General features: G+C 34.6%; 1 protein-coding gene across 1 annotated transcript in view; it reads left to right on the top strand.

Annotated features, from left to right (window-relative positions):
• The window catches only part of LOC130901950 (uncharacterized), a 30,767-nt gene extending 14,325 nt beyond the window's left edge, over positions 1–16,442 (top strand). Inside the window, exons 2-4 of the mRNA XM_057813670.1 lie at positions 2,076–2,270; positions 9,044–9,181; positions 16,242–16,442. Of these exons, the coding sequence (XP_057669653.1) occupies positions 2,076–2,270; positions 9,044–9,181; positions 16,242–16,400 (492 nt within the window). The 3' untranslated portion in view covers positions 16,401–16,442. The remainder of the gene's footprint in view (positions 1–2,075; positions 2,271–9,043; positions 9,182–16,241) is intronic.
• The last annotated feature ends 1,976 nt before the right edge of the window (positions 16,443–18,418 follow it).

Raw genomic sequence — 18,418 nt, 5'->3', positions numbered from 1 at the left:
GTTGGAACGAACCTATTAGGTCCGTTCCAACCCATCAAAAAACCGTTTTTGGTACGGTGAATATTCAACGCGTTAGAGTGAATCGTTTCCAGGACGGTCTTTTCGATACTTGGTTGATGTCAAGTATTGTTACAAGAACCGTGCATAGCTGGAGATTGCGCAGAAAATGTCTATAAACGCTACCAATAACCGTTCCAAGAACGGTCCATATTAGCAGGTTGGAACGAACCTATTAGGTCCGTTCCAACCCATCAAAAAACCGTTTTTGGTACGGTGAATATTCAACGCGTTAGAGTGAATCGTTTCCAGGACGGTCTTTTCGATACTTGGTTGATATCAAGTACTGTTACACGAACCGTGTATAGCTGGAGATTGCGCAGAAAATGTCTATAAACGCTACCAATAACCGTTCCAAGAACGGTCCATATTAGCAGGTTGGAACGAACCTATTAGGTCCGTTCCAACCCATCAAAAAACCGTTTTTGGTACGGTGAATATTCAACGCGTTAGAGTGAATCGTTTCCAGGACGGTCTTTTCGATACTTGGTTGATGTCAAGTACTGTTACAAGAATCGTGCACGGTTGGAGATTGCGCAGAAAATGTCTACCAATAACCGTTTCAAGTACGGTCCCGACTAAGAGTCTGGAACAAACCTATAGAGTGGATTTCAAAATCCAAAATGTATTTATTTTAGGAAGTAGGTAGTTTAGTTCTCTCCGATACTTAACATTGTAAGGAATAACTCCGAAATTCTAAATGAAATAAAATAATCTTCCAATTTATAACGTATTTATTTTTTTTTTCATAAATATCATATATATATTATCCATAATCCCAATATTTTATTTATTAAAAAAGTTTGCTTGTAAATTTCAAGCATATCTTTAGGATTCCTCCTTCTTCCCTTTGTCATTGCATTTGATCGTTTGCAGTCGTATGTTTACTCCATTCAACTTAGAGAAGACACTGTAATGTATCTTCGGGCTAACCAATGATGATCGACCATATTATTTGTATTAAAACATTGAAACTACTTTGTAAAAAACTATTTATTATGGAAGAAAATATTTAATTAAACTAGTTGTCAATAATCCGATTACCGTACTCGACGAATGCCAAACTATAAAGAACCTCGTATCTGTTTACAAACCGCTTCAAATACCAAAATCCTATTGTACACAAAAGTTATAAATAATCATTATTATTGTCGTTAGAGTCACATCAATATGAAATATAAGTAATTTGATACGTTAATACAACTTCAAGTTTCTAAAGGACACTTGGAATTGCTTAACTATAACTTTGGTTCCCATTAGGAGCGATCATTGTACAATAAATCTTAACGAATGAAATAATAAATAGAAGGTAAGTAGGTACATTAATATAAGACAAAAATTGAGTAATGGAAGGTAAAATAAGAGACAATTTGTATCATTTAACTAGATGATTAACAGATCCTAATGGTTCCCAATACGAGAAGTTGTATCTCTGTCTGGATTACATACGTGCAATGTTGTCTAATTTTACTCTGTTGAAAGATGTCGTTAGGAGTACCACGAACTTCCCATATCTTCTAGTTCAACACAAAATTAATTAAATCTTTATCGTTTGAAAGATACTTAGTCCAAAGATGAGTATTTTTTCTCTTAAAAAGTTGCACTTTCTCCTCAAGAAATCTGCGAGACTTCTCACTTTTTTTTATATTATCTATATCCATTATTAGTTGGTTGTACTAAAATATCCAGGTCCTCATAATCAGACATCAAACTGGCAGCAAAAGAAACAACTAGATTCGTAACACAACAAAAATAAGGATGTCTTTAGATAGGTGTCGAAATTAAAGTGGAAATTCGTAGGACAGTCCTAAAGATAAAAAAATGGTACAAAGGGCAAAAGAGTAAGACCACAAATGCGTTGGTTAGGTACGCAACGCTCCCAAGATGGAGAAGCATGGAAAAAAGAAGAGATTAGATACATACATGTTATGAGGCTTTAGATATTCGGTCCGAATGAAGTCTCCAAGAATGTTATCATCCAACTTATGTACTAACACTTTTATTCTTTTTAATTTCAGATTCTTCTGATTACTTTATTATTGTTAACATATGCTTCGTCAAAGAATTATGGAATTGGGGATATTTGGCAGAGGAATTTAAATGAATACGATGAAAGTGACGGAAATTACGACGAACTTATTACTGAAGACGATTATAAAAGGAACAATGTAATCGATGCGGAGGAAAAAGAGCCCACAGATCTTAGATCAAAGGTAAAGGTAGAATTATTTTGTAAACAATAACATTTTTTAAATTAATAAACAGGTTATTGGAACTACTTCTATCTATTCAATCTAATGACTAGTATTACTTATCAAAATGGATATCCTCTTCTCTATAACTCTTTTTGGCCTCTCAAGCGTCATTAATATATTAGTTTTTACTTTCATTTTATCCATTTTTGCATTCTTTCTGATCCCCCATTCATCAGCCGTATTGTTTTTCCTTCCCTTCCTCTACTACTTGTTGCAGCCGAGTTTTCCTGGGTCTTTCTTTCCTTTTTTTCTTATATTTTTTGCTTCTGTCACTTTTCTAATTAGGCTTTACGTGTCCGTACCAGTTTAAACATGTTTTAACTATTTTTTTCTTATGGGTTCCTGTTTGAGTTTCTCCAAATTTGTTTCATTTCATCTCCTCTTACTATCTCATACAATTTTTCAATCTATTGAGTCGAATGCAGGTTTCAAATCGATGAATGTAATATGTAACTAGCTTTTACCCGCGGCTTCGCTCGCATCGATTCCATTAAATAAGTATCAGAAATCTTTATAATAGAAAAGAACGAACTCTGTAGCTATATTAGAACCTGAGATATAGATCTTTGAATGTAGAAAAATTGCCAAAAACCTACAAAAATCCATAACTCCGCATTGAATGTCCGCGCCTAGCTCCTCTCCAACTCAACCGATTTAAGTGTTCAAAAACTCAAAAGAAAGAAGGTGTTTCAGCGAGTGTTCTTAAATCAAAACGAACTCTGTAGCTATATTAGAACCTAAGATATAGATCTTTGAATGTAGAAAAATTGCCAACAACCTACAAAAATCCATAACTCCTCATTGAATGTCCGCGCCTTGCTCCTCTCCAACTCAACCGATTTAAGTGTTCAAAAACTCAAAAGAAAGAAGGTGTTTCAGCGAGTCTTCTTAAACCAAAACGAGCTCTGTAGCTATATTTGAACATGAGATATAGATCTTTGAATGTAGAAAAATTGCCAAAAACCTACAAATAAACATAACTCCACATTGAATGTCCGCGCCTAGCTCCTCTCCAACTCAACCGATTTAAGTGTTCAAAAACTCAAAAGAAAGAAGGTGTTTCAGCGAGTGTTCTTAAACCAAAACGAACTCTGTAGCTTTATTAGAACCTGAGATATAGATCTTTGAATGTAGAAAAATTGCCAAAAACCTACAAAAATCCATAACTCCACATTGAATGTCCGCGCCTAGCTTCTCTCCAACTCAACCGATTTAAGTGTTCAAAAACTCAAAATAAAGAAGTTGTTTCAGCGAGTGTTCTTAAACCAAAACGAACTCTGTAGCTATATTAGAACCTGAGATATAGATCTTTGAATGTAGAAAAATTGCCAAAAACCTACAAATAAACATAACTCCACATTGAATGTCCGCGCCTAGCTCCTCTCCAACTCAACCGATTTAAGTGTTCAAAAACTCAAAAGAAAGAAGGTGTTTCAGCGAGTGTTCTTAAATCAAAACGAACTCTGTAGCTATATTAGAACCTAAGATATAGATCTTTGAATGTAGAAAAATTGCCAAAAACCTACAAATAAACATAACTCCACATTGAATGTCCGCGCCTAGCTCCTCTCCAACTCAACCGATTTAAGTGTTCAAAAACTCAAAAGAAAGAAGGTGTTTCAGCGAGTGTTCTTAAATCAAAACGAACTCTGTAGCTATATTAGAACCTAAGATATAGATCTTTGAATGTAGAAAAATTGCCAACAACCTACAAAAATCCATAACTCCTCATTGAATGTCCGCGCCTTGCTCCTCTCCAACTCAACCGATTTAAGTGTTCAAAAACTCAAAAGAAAGAAGGTGTTTCAGCGAGTGTTCTTAAATCAAAACGAACTCTGTAGCTATATTAGAACCTAAGATATAGATCTTTGAATGTAGAAAAATTGCCAAAAACCTACAAAAAAACATAACTCTACATTAAATGTCCGCGCCTAGCTTCTCTCCAACTCAACCGATTTAAGTGTTCAAAAACTCAAAATAAAGAAGTTGTTTCAGCGAGTGTTCTTAAACCAAAACGAACTCTGTAGCTATATTAGAACCTGAGATATAGATCTTTGAATGTAGAAAAATTGCCAAAAACCTACAAATAAACATAACTCCACATTGAATGTCCGCGCCTAGCTCCTCTCCAACTCAACCGATTTAAGTGTTCAAAAACTCAAAAGAAAGAAGGTGTTTCAGCGAGTGTTCTTAAATCAAAACGAACTCTGTAGCTATATTAGAACCTAAGATATAGATCTTTGAATGTAGAAAAATTGCCAAAAACCTACAAATAAACATAACTCCACATTGAATGTCCGCGCCTAGCTCCTCTCCAACTCAACCGATTTCAGTGTTCAAAAACTCAAAAGAAAGAAGGTGTTTCAGCGAGTGTTCTTAAATCAAAACGAACTCTGTAGCTATATTAGAACCTAAGATATAGATCTTTGAATGTAGAAAAATTGCCAAAAACCTACAAAAATCCATAACTCCACATTGAATGTCCGCGCCTAGCTCCTCTCCAACTCAACCGATTTCAGTGTTCAAAAACTCAAAAGAAAGAAGGTGTTTCAACGAGTGTTCTGAAACCAAAACGAAGTTTCTATCTTGAATAGAACCTGAGATATTGAGGATAGAACGTGTGTATGTGAAAAACTCCCATGAGTAATGTACAGGGGGAAATCGCATTTGAGTATAACTTGAGAATGGTGAAAATTAGATGAAATCCGATGGTTGATGGCTGATCTGTGCATCAATATCTTTCATTGAATAAAAAAAAATTAAGCAAATCGGTTGGGTAGAACGCCTGAACGGACTCGGAATGGAAATCATCAATTTTTTTAATGTATAAGATTATTCTCCCTGTTCTATTTTCCTTTCTATTGATTTCCTTAATATGTATATGTTACCGTTTGTTTTTTTTTCTTTATGCACTTTGCTCTTCGTCCATTTCCTTATCAGTATATTTTCTTATCTTTGTCTCGATGATTTCTCGTATATGTTTTTAACCAAATGACGAAAAGCATATTGGTACGTAGTTTTCGCACATTAGGTCGTTTTCTTTTTTATATATATATATCCCCTTTTATAGCGTTATACGCCTTTGGGTTCCTAATCTCCAGGCCTGTCTATCTTGCCAGTCGTCGACTGCTAGGTTCCTTTCGGACATTGCTCTAGTGATTCCTTGTAGCCATGTTCTAGGTGGTCTTCCCCTCTTTCTTTTTTCTGTGGGGGTCCATTCTAATATTATTCTTGGTAGTCGTTCTCTTCCCATTCTCTTAACGTGTCCGTACCAAATCAACTGTTTCTTTTCTATATCTTCTACTAAAGTTCTTTCTACTTTCAATTGTCTTCTTATTTCCTCGTTTCTTATATGTTCCGTTCTAGATATTCTTGCTGCTCTCCTCCAGAAATCCATTTCCACTGCATTTAAGTTATTTTTTTGCTTTTCTGTAAGTTGCCAAACCTCGGAGCTATATGTAATTATTGGTTGTAAAATGGCGTTGTATATTCTCTTTTTTGTTTCTGGTCTAATATTCTTTTGCCACAGCACTGAGTTCAGGGCTCTTATTACTTTTCTTCCTTTGGTTATTCTGTCCCTAATTGTTTCCTCGTTTCGTCCTGTTGTTGTTAGTTTTACACCTAGGTATATGCATTCCTTACAGTTTTTAATTATTTTTCCCTCTAGATCTAAATCCCCAGGTGAATCTTCTGATCCTATACATATGTATTGTGTCTTCTCCGTGCTAACCTGTAGACCCCATTTTTGGTATTCTTCTATAAGTTTTCTAGACATGTACTCCAGATCTTCTTTTTCCTGTGCTACCACTACCTGGTCATCGGCATAGTGCAGTGTATACAAGGTGCTCTCCCCAATAGTTAGTCCCATTCCTTTACATTTTTTCTTCCAAATTCTTAGGGCTTCATCTATGTATATGTTGAACAGAGTTGGGGATAAACAACACCCTTGTCGCAAGCCTTTGGTTGTTTTGAAGCCGTCTGTCACCTTGTTACCTATTTTTATTTTTGCTGTTGTGTCTCTGTATAGTTCTTTTATAGCCTTTATTAGAGTGGTATTTATGCTCGTTCTTTCCAGAACCTCCCATAATTTTGAGACAGGTACTGTGTCATACGCTTTCTTCAAGTCTACCAATAGTAGGTGCACTTCTTGTGATCTTACGGTTCTCTTTTCGATTATTTGTGATAGACAGAAAATACTATCTATCGTCGATCGACCTGCTCTGAAGCCGTTTTGTTCCTCGGATTCGTATGGGTGATATTCTTCACAAATGATCTCCTTTACTATTTTTCCGTATAACCTACTGAGCGTACTAGTCACTGTAATGCCCCTATAATTATTGCAGTCTTCCTTATTTCCTTTCTTGTATATGGACGTGATCCATCCTTCTTTCCACGTTTGCGGTGGCCTATTTGTTCCTGCTTTTATTAATTCTGCAGGTATTCCCTCTGGACCAGGAGCGCGCCCTTTTTTAAGTAGTGTTATAGCTTTCTTTGTTTTTTCTACGTTGATTTTTATTGGTTCACCTGTAATCCGTATGTCTTCAGCCGGCATGTTACTATATTCAGATCTCTGTTCTCTGAGTAATGAGCGGTAATAGTCTTGCCATTTATTTGGTGATATGGTGCCTATTGGGATATTTTCTTTTCTGCCAGATCTAACATTATCTATAAATCTCCACGATTCCCTGGATTGGCGTCCTCCTAAATAGGTATCCAATTCCTTGCATTTATTTTCCCAGCTGAGGTTTTTGGCCTCTATCGCAGCGGTTTTAAATTTTGATACAGCTTCACTATATTGTTCCCTATGTTCTGCTTTTTTAGTGCTTAGCCAGGTATGATACAATCGTTGTTTTTGTTCTTTTAAATTTTGCAGTTGTTCAGTCCACCAATAATTTCGTGTTCTCTTTCTCATCTCTTTATATCCTAAGGCTTCTTTGGCTGCTTTGTGTATGCTGTCAATTACTACTTTGGTAAGATTGTCTGTTGGTTCTTGTTCGTACTCCTGTGGGAGGTTTTGGTCCAGTCTTTGTTGGTATAATAATTTTGTGCTCTCGTTCATAAGGCTTTCTATATTATAGTTTGGTATATCTATATCTGTTAAATCTTTACTGTTTTGCAGTTGATTCTTTTGTTTGTTGTCTTTGATTATTGGCATTATTAACTTAGCTTTTATCAGATGATGGTCACTTCCACATTCTGCGGATCGATATACTCTGACATTGTGCACTTTTATCTTCGTTTTTTGTTTCATTATAAGATAGTCGATTATTGATCTTAGATTTCTAGTTATTTGCGTCCATGTATATGTGTGTATTTCCTTATGTTTAAAATACCCATTCATTATTCTTAGTAAGTTATGTTGACAGACATCTATCAACCTGGAGCCATTATCATTCCTGGTATTTTCACCGTAGGGCCCTATTATCTCATGCTTCGTTTCTTTGCCAGTTCTAGCATTTAGGTCTCCCAGTATTATGATTTCTCGATCGTTACCTGTCTGAGATATTAGCTCATTTAGCGTTTCATAATACTTTTCTTTTTCATCTACCCGTGCGTCTTCATTAGGTCCATAAGTAGTAATTATTGTTATTTTGCAGCCTTTTAAATTGACATTAACTTTTATTGTTCTATCGCTTATTGCTTCCCAGCTGGAGACGTTCTTCTTATACTTCTCATGTATAAGGAGCGATATACCCCTTTTTGCATGTTCTTCTTTGTTAACGCCGCTGTATATGTGGATATATTCCCCGAGTGTTTGTGTACCTTGTCCTTTTTTCTTTGTTTCAGAGAGAGCAATAAAGTCCAGTTTATGTTTTTTAATTTCTTGTAAAATGTCATCTACCTTCGTTCTAATTCCCTGTATATTCCATGTTCCACAAATCATAGTCCGTTTTCGTTGCCATTGTCGTTTTCCATTTTGATCATCCATATTCCGAGGCCTAGTTTTCGGATTTTTAGCCAAAAGAAGTTTTTTCCAAGTGATAGGGGGCTGGCCTATCGACTTGACCCTCCTCCTTTACCCGGGCTTGGGACCGGCAGTTGTGTCCAGTGGGCTACTCAATCCACCACACCGAAACACACCAGGCGGAGTTTTCTTTTTTATATAGTTTTATCTATCGATTTTCTTCCTATTCTCTAGATATTAAATTTATGTTTTATGCTAAATTGATTATCTTCAATATACATTGCTAAATATTCTGTCATTTCCGCATTTAAGTTGTCACCTGCACACGCTTTTCCTATTTTTATTTTCCCTATAGCTTCTTCCACTTCCTCTTCCGTGATTTTCTCTCCTAGAATTCTTCTTCTTTTGTTAAGTTTCTACTTTTGCGGCTGAATTCCTTCCAGCTCTCTAATATATCTTTCGTGTGTTCTTTTATATTATTTTATTTATATCATATGAGTTTCTTATTATCAATCCATTCCTAATACAAAATTCAATTATTCTTCTCCAATTGTTGTTTATTATGTCTTCTCCGTTTCCTCCCAAAAAAATTAATATAATAATATTTATTCTACGAGGGTTGTCTAAAAAGTTTTGGAAGATTCGCAATAAAATGTCAACTCTCTTCGACGTGTAGTTTCTGTTTTATCTTGTTTCTTTGTTAAATTGGAAATTTTTAAGACAACCCTTGTATTCGATAGTCTATGTCACCGCTTCGATACATTTCTCAAAAATTCTTTGATCGAGTGACGTTGAATCATTACAGTATCAATTCAATTTGTTCCAGAAAAGTCCAGTTCTCTGTACCGTACGGAAGGTGCTAAGAACTCATCCACAAGACGGTTATGAGTATCATCCTCGACATTATCATGAATATGAGTGCGTACCAGCTCAACAAGAACTTGAAAACGGAATCACAGATCAGGTAATAACATATTATAGAAAGGCCATTGTGTAAATAATAAAAAAAATATGTGCGAGCTATTTTTTAGATGTTAAAAAAAGTACAAGAAGGTAAATCCTATCGATTAGATCGAGTGGTGCCTACCCTATGAAGATACCTGTAGATATTGATCTTGAACTTCTGTAGGTTATAGTGTTCAGGAAATATGTGACTTGGTAATTAATTCCACACACTTGAGCTTTTCCAAAAGTAGGAGTCTCGATAATTGACGTTCTGGGCGTCTTCAGGTGTTCATGAAGCTACGACTGTCTGTCAAATAGATCTTGCAAATACTATTCCAGATGGGATCATCTTGAACAGCTCGGACGAGCAATTATCTGGTAGTATTTGTAAAACATAGTCAGATTAGCGGCCTTTCAAGTGCTGTCCAAGTTTCTAGTCAACTCTGGTTCACCTTTAAGTTGAAATGCCTTTTTTCTGTATTGAGTCAAGCATCCCCAGAGTATATTTGAGAGCCCTGCTTCAGATGTAGCAACAATACTCCAAAGATGGATGAATCTAGACTACTTTTTGGTCTTAAAAGACCTTTTATTTTTTGAATTCTCTTGTGTCTCCTTATATGAACTTTAAACTATCCTACGTACAAAATCTTGAGTGCAATTTCATTCTCTCCATTCGCACATGTTCTAAAGAACGCCATATTTCTATTTATTTAAATGAAATTTATGAATTAAATGAATCTCACCAAGCCACGCCACTGCATATCGCAGGAATATTTCGAAGAAATTGTGTACCTACGCCTTCCGATAGCTTCGGCCAATAGAAACGCATTTATGTTTACGATTCCATGTTTTCATTGGTAAATAGAGGAGATAATGAGTTCACGTGGATTGTTAGATGTTTACCGAATTTTTCATTCCTTAATTTGGTATGACTTTACTTACATCGACACCTTCTAGACCAGTTTTTAAAATATTTAAAATATTTCGATTTTTATTATGAAAATGATATTTTGTGAAGTGAGAAAATTTTTTCTCATTTAATTATGGAAACAATATCGTCAAAGAAGTGTTGATACAAGAATTTCATAATAAAAAATTGATATCTAGAAATTTTATGTACACAGTCCTTCACGAAGAGCTGAATCGATATATATAAGGGAAAGTACTGGGACTAGTGTTCTGAAAATTTGCTTGCATGGGTTTTCCGAAATGCTCGTTTCAGCTAAAATAATTTCAGCTTTCTGAAACTTCCGGTTCTACCGGAAGTGCACCCAAACTTCGTTATTTTAAACGGAATGCTATAGTTTTTATTAAATTTTTGGAATCTACGCGAAGTTTCAATATAACTTTATATGAGGCATCGTATGCCTAAAGTCCAATATTTTTAAATTATTTCACATTTTCGAAATTTTTGTACACATGCAGCCCTCCATTAAAAAAATTATATTTCTAAGTTTAAGTGAGTCAGGGATAATATTTTTTGGATTTGGGCAAATAACACTCACAGCTTTCTTAATCTGTGAAAACCTTGACAAAAAATTATATAGGGTGTTCAGAAAATATATCTCAAATTAACGGTTTTTGTAGAAACTTGAAAAAACTGAAATCTTCATGGTTTTTAATTGTCGGTTGTCTGGAATGACCAAAAAAAAAACAAAAGCAAACATATCAATAAATAATCTTCATTAATATATCCTAAATGGGACATGATGAACACTTCTGCAACGCTTAAAAGTCAAACTGTTTTCATTGTTTGTTTTTTTGTTGATATAGAAGCTTTTGTTTTATTTTTGGTCGCTCCAGACAACCGACAATTGAAAACCATCAAGATTTCAGTTTTCCAAGTTTCTACGAAAACAATGGTAAAGAAAAAAATGGGAGTTGCCACTTGAAAAAATTAAGTTTTCGAAGATTGTAGATAGCGAAATTCGGCACCATTTTCTGAACACCCTATATAAATTTTTGTTGAGGTTTACACAGATTTTGAAAGCTGTGAGTGTTATTTGTCCAAATCTCAAAAATATTATCCCTGACTCACTTAAACTTAGAAATATAATTTTTTTATGGAGGGCTGCATGTGTACAAAAATTTCGAAAATGTTAAATAATTAAAAAATGGTGGACTTTAGGCATACTATGCCTTATATAAAGTTATATTGAAATTTTGTGTAGATTCCAAAGATTTAATAAAAACCATAGCATTCCGTTTAAAATAACGAAGTTTGGGGTCACTTCCGGTATAACCGGAAATTTCAGAGAACTGGAATTATTTTAGCATTTAGCATTTCGGAAAACCCATGCACGCAAATTTTCAGAACACTAGTCGCATTACTTTCCCGTATACATATCGATTCAGCTCGTCGTGAAGGACCCTGTATAATGAAATTCGATTTAATAACGTGCAGGTGATGTTTGTTCTAAGGATTATATTTTTGGTAAGTTTAATCCTATAATAAAATTTTCTTCTAAATTAGATTTAGTTTAAAACATTCCAATATCTTCACGCAACGATGTTGATAAGTTCCAATTAGATTTAATTTTGAGTCGGAATTTAACCTGAAATTAAATATTAAAGAGAGTTGATTCCATTTCGAAAGGTATAGACACATTTGTATGTAGAATATTGGGAATTTATGTTGGAAAATTCGTTTCTGTGGTATGACGTTTATAGTGGAGCTTCGACAATAACCACGATCTCTGTTTTATAGTGCGATGATGAACCTAGAAGGCTAAACAAAGAAAAATTTATTCATTTTTCAACGTATATATTTCGTTGTTAGAAAATGCTTGATCACAAAGCTACTTTTTCAAAGCTGGGAGCAGAAAATAATCCGAGGGGCTAAATTTGGCGAATAGGTAGCAATTCAAATTTTAATTCATTGATTTTCGCCATTGTAATAACGGATGTGTGAGCTGGTGCATTGTCCTGATGGAACAACACTTTCTTCTTAGCCAAATGCAGCCGGTTTTGCTTGATTCCTTTGTTCAAGCAATAAGTTCTCATAAAACTCGCCGTTGATAATTCATTCCAAAAAATCGACGCCACGATCTTAGTTATAGATGGAACGGTACTTGCCTTCTTTGAAGCTGGTTCTCCCTTTTCAATCCATATTGTTTGGATTGTTCTTTTCTTTCGGATTTGCTCAATTGTGAGCGAACCAATCTTGCGCACAGCTTTCTCATGTCCAAATTTTCGGTTAAAGCACTTTTTGAAGTGCCTACTATGTCTGCTACCTCACGCACTTTCAACCAGATCATCCAGTACCGCTTCTATGGATTTTCTTCAATATTTCTGGGTTGCTATTAGTTCTCATAAAACTCGCCGTTGATAATTCATTCCAAAAAATCGACGCCACGATCTTAGTTATAGATGGAACGGTACTTGCCTTCTTTGAAGCTGGTTCTCCCTTTTCAATCCATATTGTTTGGATTGTTCTTTTCTTTCGGATTTGCTCAATTGTGAGCGAACCAATCTTGCGCACAGCTTTCTCATGTCCAAATTTTCGGTTAAAGCACTTTTTGAAATGCCTACTATGTCTGCTACCTCACGCACTTTCAACCAGATCATCCAGTACCGCTTCTATGGATTTTCTTCAATATTTCTGGGTTGCTATTAGTTCTCATAAAACTCGCCGTTGATAATTCATTCCAAAAAATCGACGCCACGATCTTAGTTATAGATGGAACGGTACTTGCCTTCTTTGAAGCTGGTTCTCCCTTTTCAATCCATATTGTTTTGATTGTTCTTTTCTTTCGGATTTGCTCAATTGTGGGCAAATCAATCTTGCGCACAGTTTTCTCATGTCCAAATTTTCGGTTAAAGCACTTTTTGAAATGCCTACTATGTCTGCTACCTCACGCACTTTCAACCAGATCATCCAGTACCGCTTCTATGGATTTTCTTCAATATTTCTGGGTTGCTATTAGTTCTCATAAAACTCGCCGTTGATAATTCATTCCAAAAAATCGACGCCACGATCTTAGTTATAGATGGAACGGTACTTGCCTTCTTTGAAGCTGGTTCTCTCTTTTCAATCCATATTGTTTTGATTGTTCTTTTCTTTCGGATTTGCTCAATTGTGAGCGAACCAATCTTGCGCACAGCTTTCTCATGTCCAAATTTTCGGTTAAAGCACTTTTTGAAATGCCTACTATGTCTGCTACCTCACGCACTTTCAGTCGACGATCATCCAGTACCGCTTCTATGGATTTTCTTCAATATTTCTGGGTTGCTATTAGTTCTCATAAAACTCGCCGTTGATAATTCATTCCAAAAAATCGACGCCACGATCTTAGTTATAGATGGAACGGTACTTGCCTTCTTTGAAGCTGGTTCTCTCTTTTCAATCCATATTGTTTTGATTGTTCTTTTCTTTCGGATTTGCTCAATTGTGAGCGAACCAATCTTGCGCACAGCTTTCTCATGTCCAAATTTTCGGTTAAAGCACTTTTTGAAATGCCTACTATGTCTGCTACCTCACGCACTTTCAGTCAGATCATCCAGTACCGCTTCTATGGATTTTCTTCAATATTTCTGGGTTGCTATTAGTTCTCATAAAACTCGCCGTTGATAATTCATTCCAAAAAATCGACGCCACGATCTTAGTTATAGATGTAACGGTACTTGCCTTCTTTGAAGCTGGTTCTCCCTTTTCAATCCATATTGTTTTGATCGTTCTTTTCTTTCAGATTTGCTCAATTGTGGGCAAATCAATCTTGCGCACAGCTTTCTCATGTCCAAATTTTCGGTTAAAGCACTTTTTGAAGTGCCTACTATGTCTGCTACCTCACGCACTTTCAACCAGATCATCCAGTACCGCTTCTATGGATTTTCTTCAATATTTCTGGGTTGCTATTAGTTCTCATAAAACTCGCCGTTGATAATTCATTCCAAAAAATCGACGCCACGATCTTAGTTATAGATGGAACGGTACTTGCCTTCTTTGAAGCTGGTTCTCTCTTTTCAATCCATATTGTTTGGATTGTTCTTTTCTTTCGGATTTGCTCAATTGTGAGCGAACCAATCTTGCGCACAGCTTTCTCATGTCCAAATTTTCGGTTAAAGCACTTTTTGAAATGCCTACTATGTCTGCTACCTCACGCACTTTCAGACTACGATCATCCAGTACCGCTTCTATGGATTTTCTTCAATATTTCTGGGTTGCTATTAGTTCTCATAAAACTCGCCGTTGATAATTCATTCCAAAAAATCGACGCCACGATCTTAGTTATAGATGGAACGGTACTTGCCTTCTTTGAAGCTGGTTCTCCCTTTTCAATCCATATTGTTTGGATTGTTCTTTTCTTTCGGATTTGCTCAATTGTGAGCGAACCAATCTTGCGCACAGCTTTCTCATGTCCAAATTTTCGGTTAAAGCACTTTTTGAAATGCCTACTATGTCTGCTACCTCACGCACTTTCAGTCGACGATCATCCAGTACCGGATTTTCTTCAACATTTCTAGAGTTCACCATTTCAATGCTGGTCTCGTTTAAGCTCAACTCAATATTTTACTGTTGAGAACTGAGGAGCAGACCCACTCAGAGTAAAATCTAGTTCAGCTTCTATGTTGGGCTTAGAACTTTCAAATAAAAGTATTGTATCAAATTATACAAATCCACGGAAAATGTTCAGTATTAATGGCTGCCAAATAAATACTAATCAACGTGAGGTCTTCAAACTTCTGCTGTATATATTGTGTACATTCTAAAACAGCAACTACCGCCATCTCTAGGTCAGGCCAGGTACTTCTGGGACTATCAATGTGATTTTCTAAGAAGTCTTTATAAAATGCAGAGAGCAAAAGATTTACGTGGAACGTGCTTCAATGATTTTAATTTGGTGATAACATCGAAGCAATAAATCAGCAAAAACGAAGAGTTGAATGAGAAAATTTCTTATCATGTCACAGCATGATTTTCACGAATTTTTCGCCCTGTATATAAGATAACGCAATAATGCAAATCTTGATACTATTTTTCGAAGTAATTCAAATTATTGTTTTAGGAAAGTTGTATCTCCGAATTTAATTGTTCATCGGTATATAAATTATCCAGATTTTTGAAAAAGAAAGTTGATGAAAAATGCTGGCGAATGGAAATAGTCAAAATAAAAGCAGGATGCAAATGTATAACAACTATATAAATATATAATAATAAAAAATATTCAGTAAATTATTTTCGACTTTTCTTACATTCGTATTTATTTTCTAGAATATTAAATCAAAGATATTAGTCCAGTTGTTTGGTCAAAAAATCTGTTTTTTGTAATATCCTATCAATAAAAGTGATTTTATGTACTTAATCCTCGGTTTTAAATTCAATATTTATATTATAAGTATCAAATTTTCTACCACTAATAGTGCTATGAAACTCAAACCTCCGAAATCCGTGTTGGAAATCAAGCACTTCGACAACCTTACCAACTACACCCTTATGGCTCGATATAAAATTCGATGTACCTATATAACGTTCCGATGGCGCAAATATTTTATACCTGACGTATCGAAAAGGTATACGAGACACAGAAAAAATGATTATGTCAAACAACATCCAGTTATTAGTCAATTTCCAGTGTGGATCGTACAAGAAGTTGGAGATTTTTACAAGAAATGAAAAAATTGCGATTGTCTGAATATCATTCGCCATATTATTATTATTAATTTAGTTGGTTTTCCTTCTTCTTAATCGGAATTTATTTCGTTTACCTATTTTAAGTGAAATTTATTATTAATTAAAAATAACCATCCTAAAATGTGAGAAATATAATATAAAAAAAACTAAAAAACACGCTTTTAAATCAGAGCGAACTAAAAAGTTGAAAATAATTTTTAAAATGAGTTTAAAACAATAATAAATAAAAAATACTAATTATATGGTGAAAAAAAAAGTCGGGCTTTGCTCGGTGTACGAAAAATACGTAATAAAGCGCCCCACGTTTTTTTTCACAATTATCCTAGTATTTTTCATTCATCATTTTTTTAACATTATCTCGAAAATTATTTTTAATTTTATTTATGTGCTTTAAAAGCGTGTTTTTTAAAAATATATCTATGAAATAACCTCAATTTTTATTTTATAGGACATATGTACATTAATAGAATGTAAAACACTAGAAAGGACTTTAGTCTTCGCAAGACAGTTGATAGCACCATCAACAAACTGCTCGTTAGAACCACACGAAAAACCAGTTAAAGTTGGATGCAACTGTATACATCACATTAAACACCATTTTCTTTAGTCTGTACATTCCAATCGTGTTTCAATAAATTGAAAATATATATACTGTTTATTTGATTTCCAAAAATTTTTTTCACCCACTTCAGTATCTAGGTGCTTAAATATCGGTTTCAATTTGCAATGCCTATTCCAAACAATTCACCCCGTATTTGAACCTTGATTAGAAACCGAACATACCATAATCAATAAAGAAATTTGGATAAAAATATATTCGAAAAACATTTTATAATCACTACCAAGAATTTCATTTACAAATTATAAATGAAAATTGTTATATATAATTCCGTTGATCAACACGTTTTTTTTTTTGGTTTCACCTGTATATTCGTAAATGACTTTTTAGCCTCAGTTTTGCTCAAGTTTCCACACTTATCAAAGTTTAACTAAAAAGTAATAATTCCGTCCAAATATCGGATTATCCTTATTAAATTCTCCAGGATTCATAATACTCAAGTCGTACGCTCGCGCTCAAAAATCTGTAGCTTCCATTATTTTTCTGATTCTAGTATTTCAAAACCAAAAATCTTTTAGCTTTATGAGTGGTCTATGTTGTTATTGAGCTATTTTTTCGGTAAACCAAAGATATCAAACGAAAAAAAACCAAAAGGAATCTTAAAAATTGGAAAAGGGTTATAATTGACAGTGAAGAAATACAAGCTTAAATTCGTCAAAATAATAATTTCGATGGTATTTTGCCTGCAGTATGTGGACGGGCACTACCCTGCATCTCTTCCATGTATCGGTTCGTCGTTAATCCCCCTTTTTCACCACCAGTTTCAATAAAAACCTTCTGCTTCTGCTTCCATTCAAATACTTGCCTTAACCATCCAAACCATACCCAGCGAATTTTTCTCCAGGTCTTCTTTAGACCTGGAGACCTGTCCTCCCCTATGGCTACGAAGCAGAAATACTCTGATTTCGTCTCCGAAGAGAGCAGAGCCCCATTTTTCGACAGTCCAATTAACGTGTTCTCTAGCAAATCGTAGACGTGCTACTCGGTTGATTAGGATTAATTTGAGGCCCTTAGCTGGTCTTTTTAATTTAAGATTAGCTACTTCTGACTTCTTCACAGCAGACTGACTCATATTCAGTGCACTGATCACTTCTTGTTGACTCTGACCTTGTATCAATAAGGGTAGTAGAGAAAATGTTGAAGATGGACAAAATTACTGATGAAATGATTGTGAATATTGATTGTAATAGTTCAGATTCTGATTTATATTTTTAAGAAGTAGCTCTACTTATACTAATGAGTTTTTATATTAAAAGGATTGATTATGAATGAAATTCTATGTAAAAGCGATGCCAGTGACCAAAAATATGGTCGCAAAGTATGCTTTTCATTTTTAAGGGGTGAAAATCACCCCTTACTCCAATAAATTGAAAACTAATGAATTAAAGCGGTAATGGGCTATAGTTATGTTCAAACTCGGCTTTTCTTTAAGCTTTTTGCATTCATCCATACATCATTTTGTAGGGAATTTCATAAGTTACAAAACCATGAGAGTTACAACCCTTCTAGGCCCTTTTCTTCAGAGAATTTTCATGTTAAGGGCTAAAAAAGACAATACTTTAAACGCTTATATCTCGTTCAATTTTCAAGCTAAGTGAGTTTAAAAAAAAAGCAAAATGTTCAATAAAATAAAAGCTAAATTTTAGTCACAAAAATTTTTTCGTTGATCCGATAGTTTTTGAGATATTTTGAAAAAATAACGTTTTTTTTTAAATCGAAAAAAAATTTCACATTAAACAACTTTTTTCAAAATATACGTATTCCAAACCATTCAAACTTCTTGAACGTGTTGTTAGGGCTTAAACAAAGATAATTTTACATGGGCTACGATTAATTTTAATTTTGTCGCACATGATATCAAGTTTACCGACATTTTTTTTTCAAATTCGAGTTACTTAACTTATTTTCGTCATAACTCGCTTAATTTTTATGCTAGACAGTTTTATAAAAATTCATTTTAAAGGTCTGAAAAAGTACTTCAAAAATGTTTATTACAATTTTTTATG

The sequence above is a fragment of the Diorhabda carinulata genome, chromosome X (genome assembly GCF_026250575.1).
Source record: "Diorhabda carinulata isolate Delta chromosome X, icDioCari1.1, whole genome shotgun sequence".
NCBI lineage: Eukaryota > Metazoa > Arthropoda > Insecta > Coleoptera > Chrysomelidae > Diorhabda > Diorhabda carinulata.
This window is presented reverse-complemented; position numbering and strand designations above follow the sequence as displayed.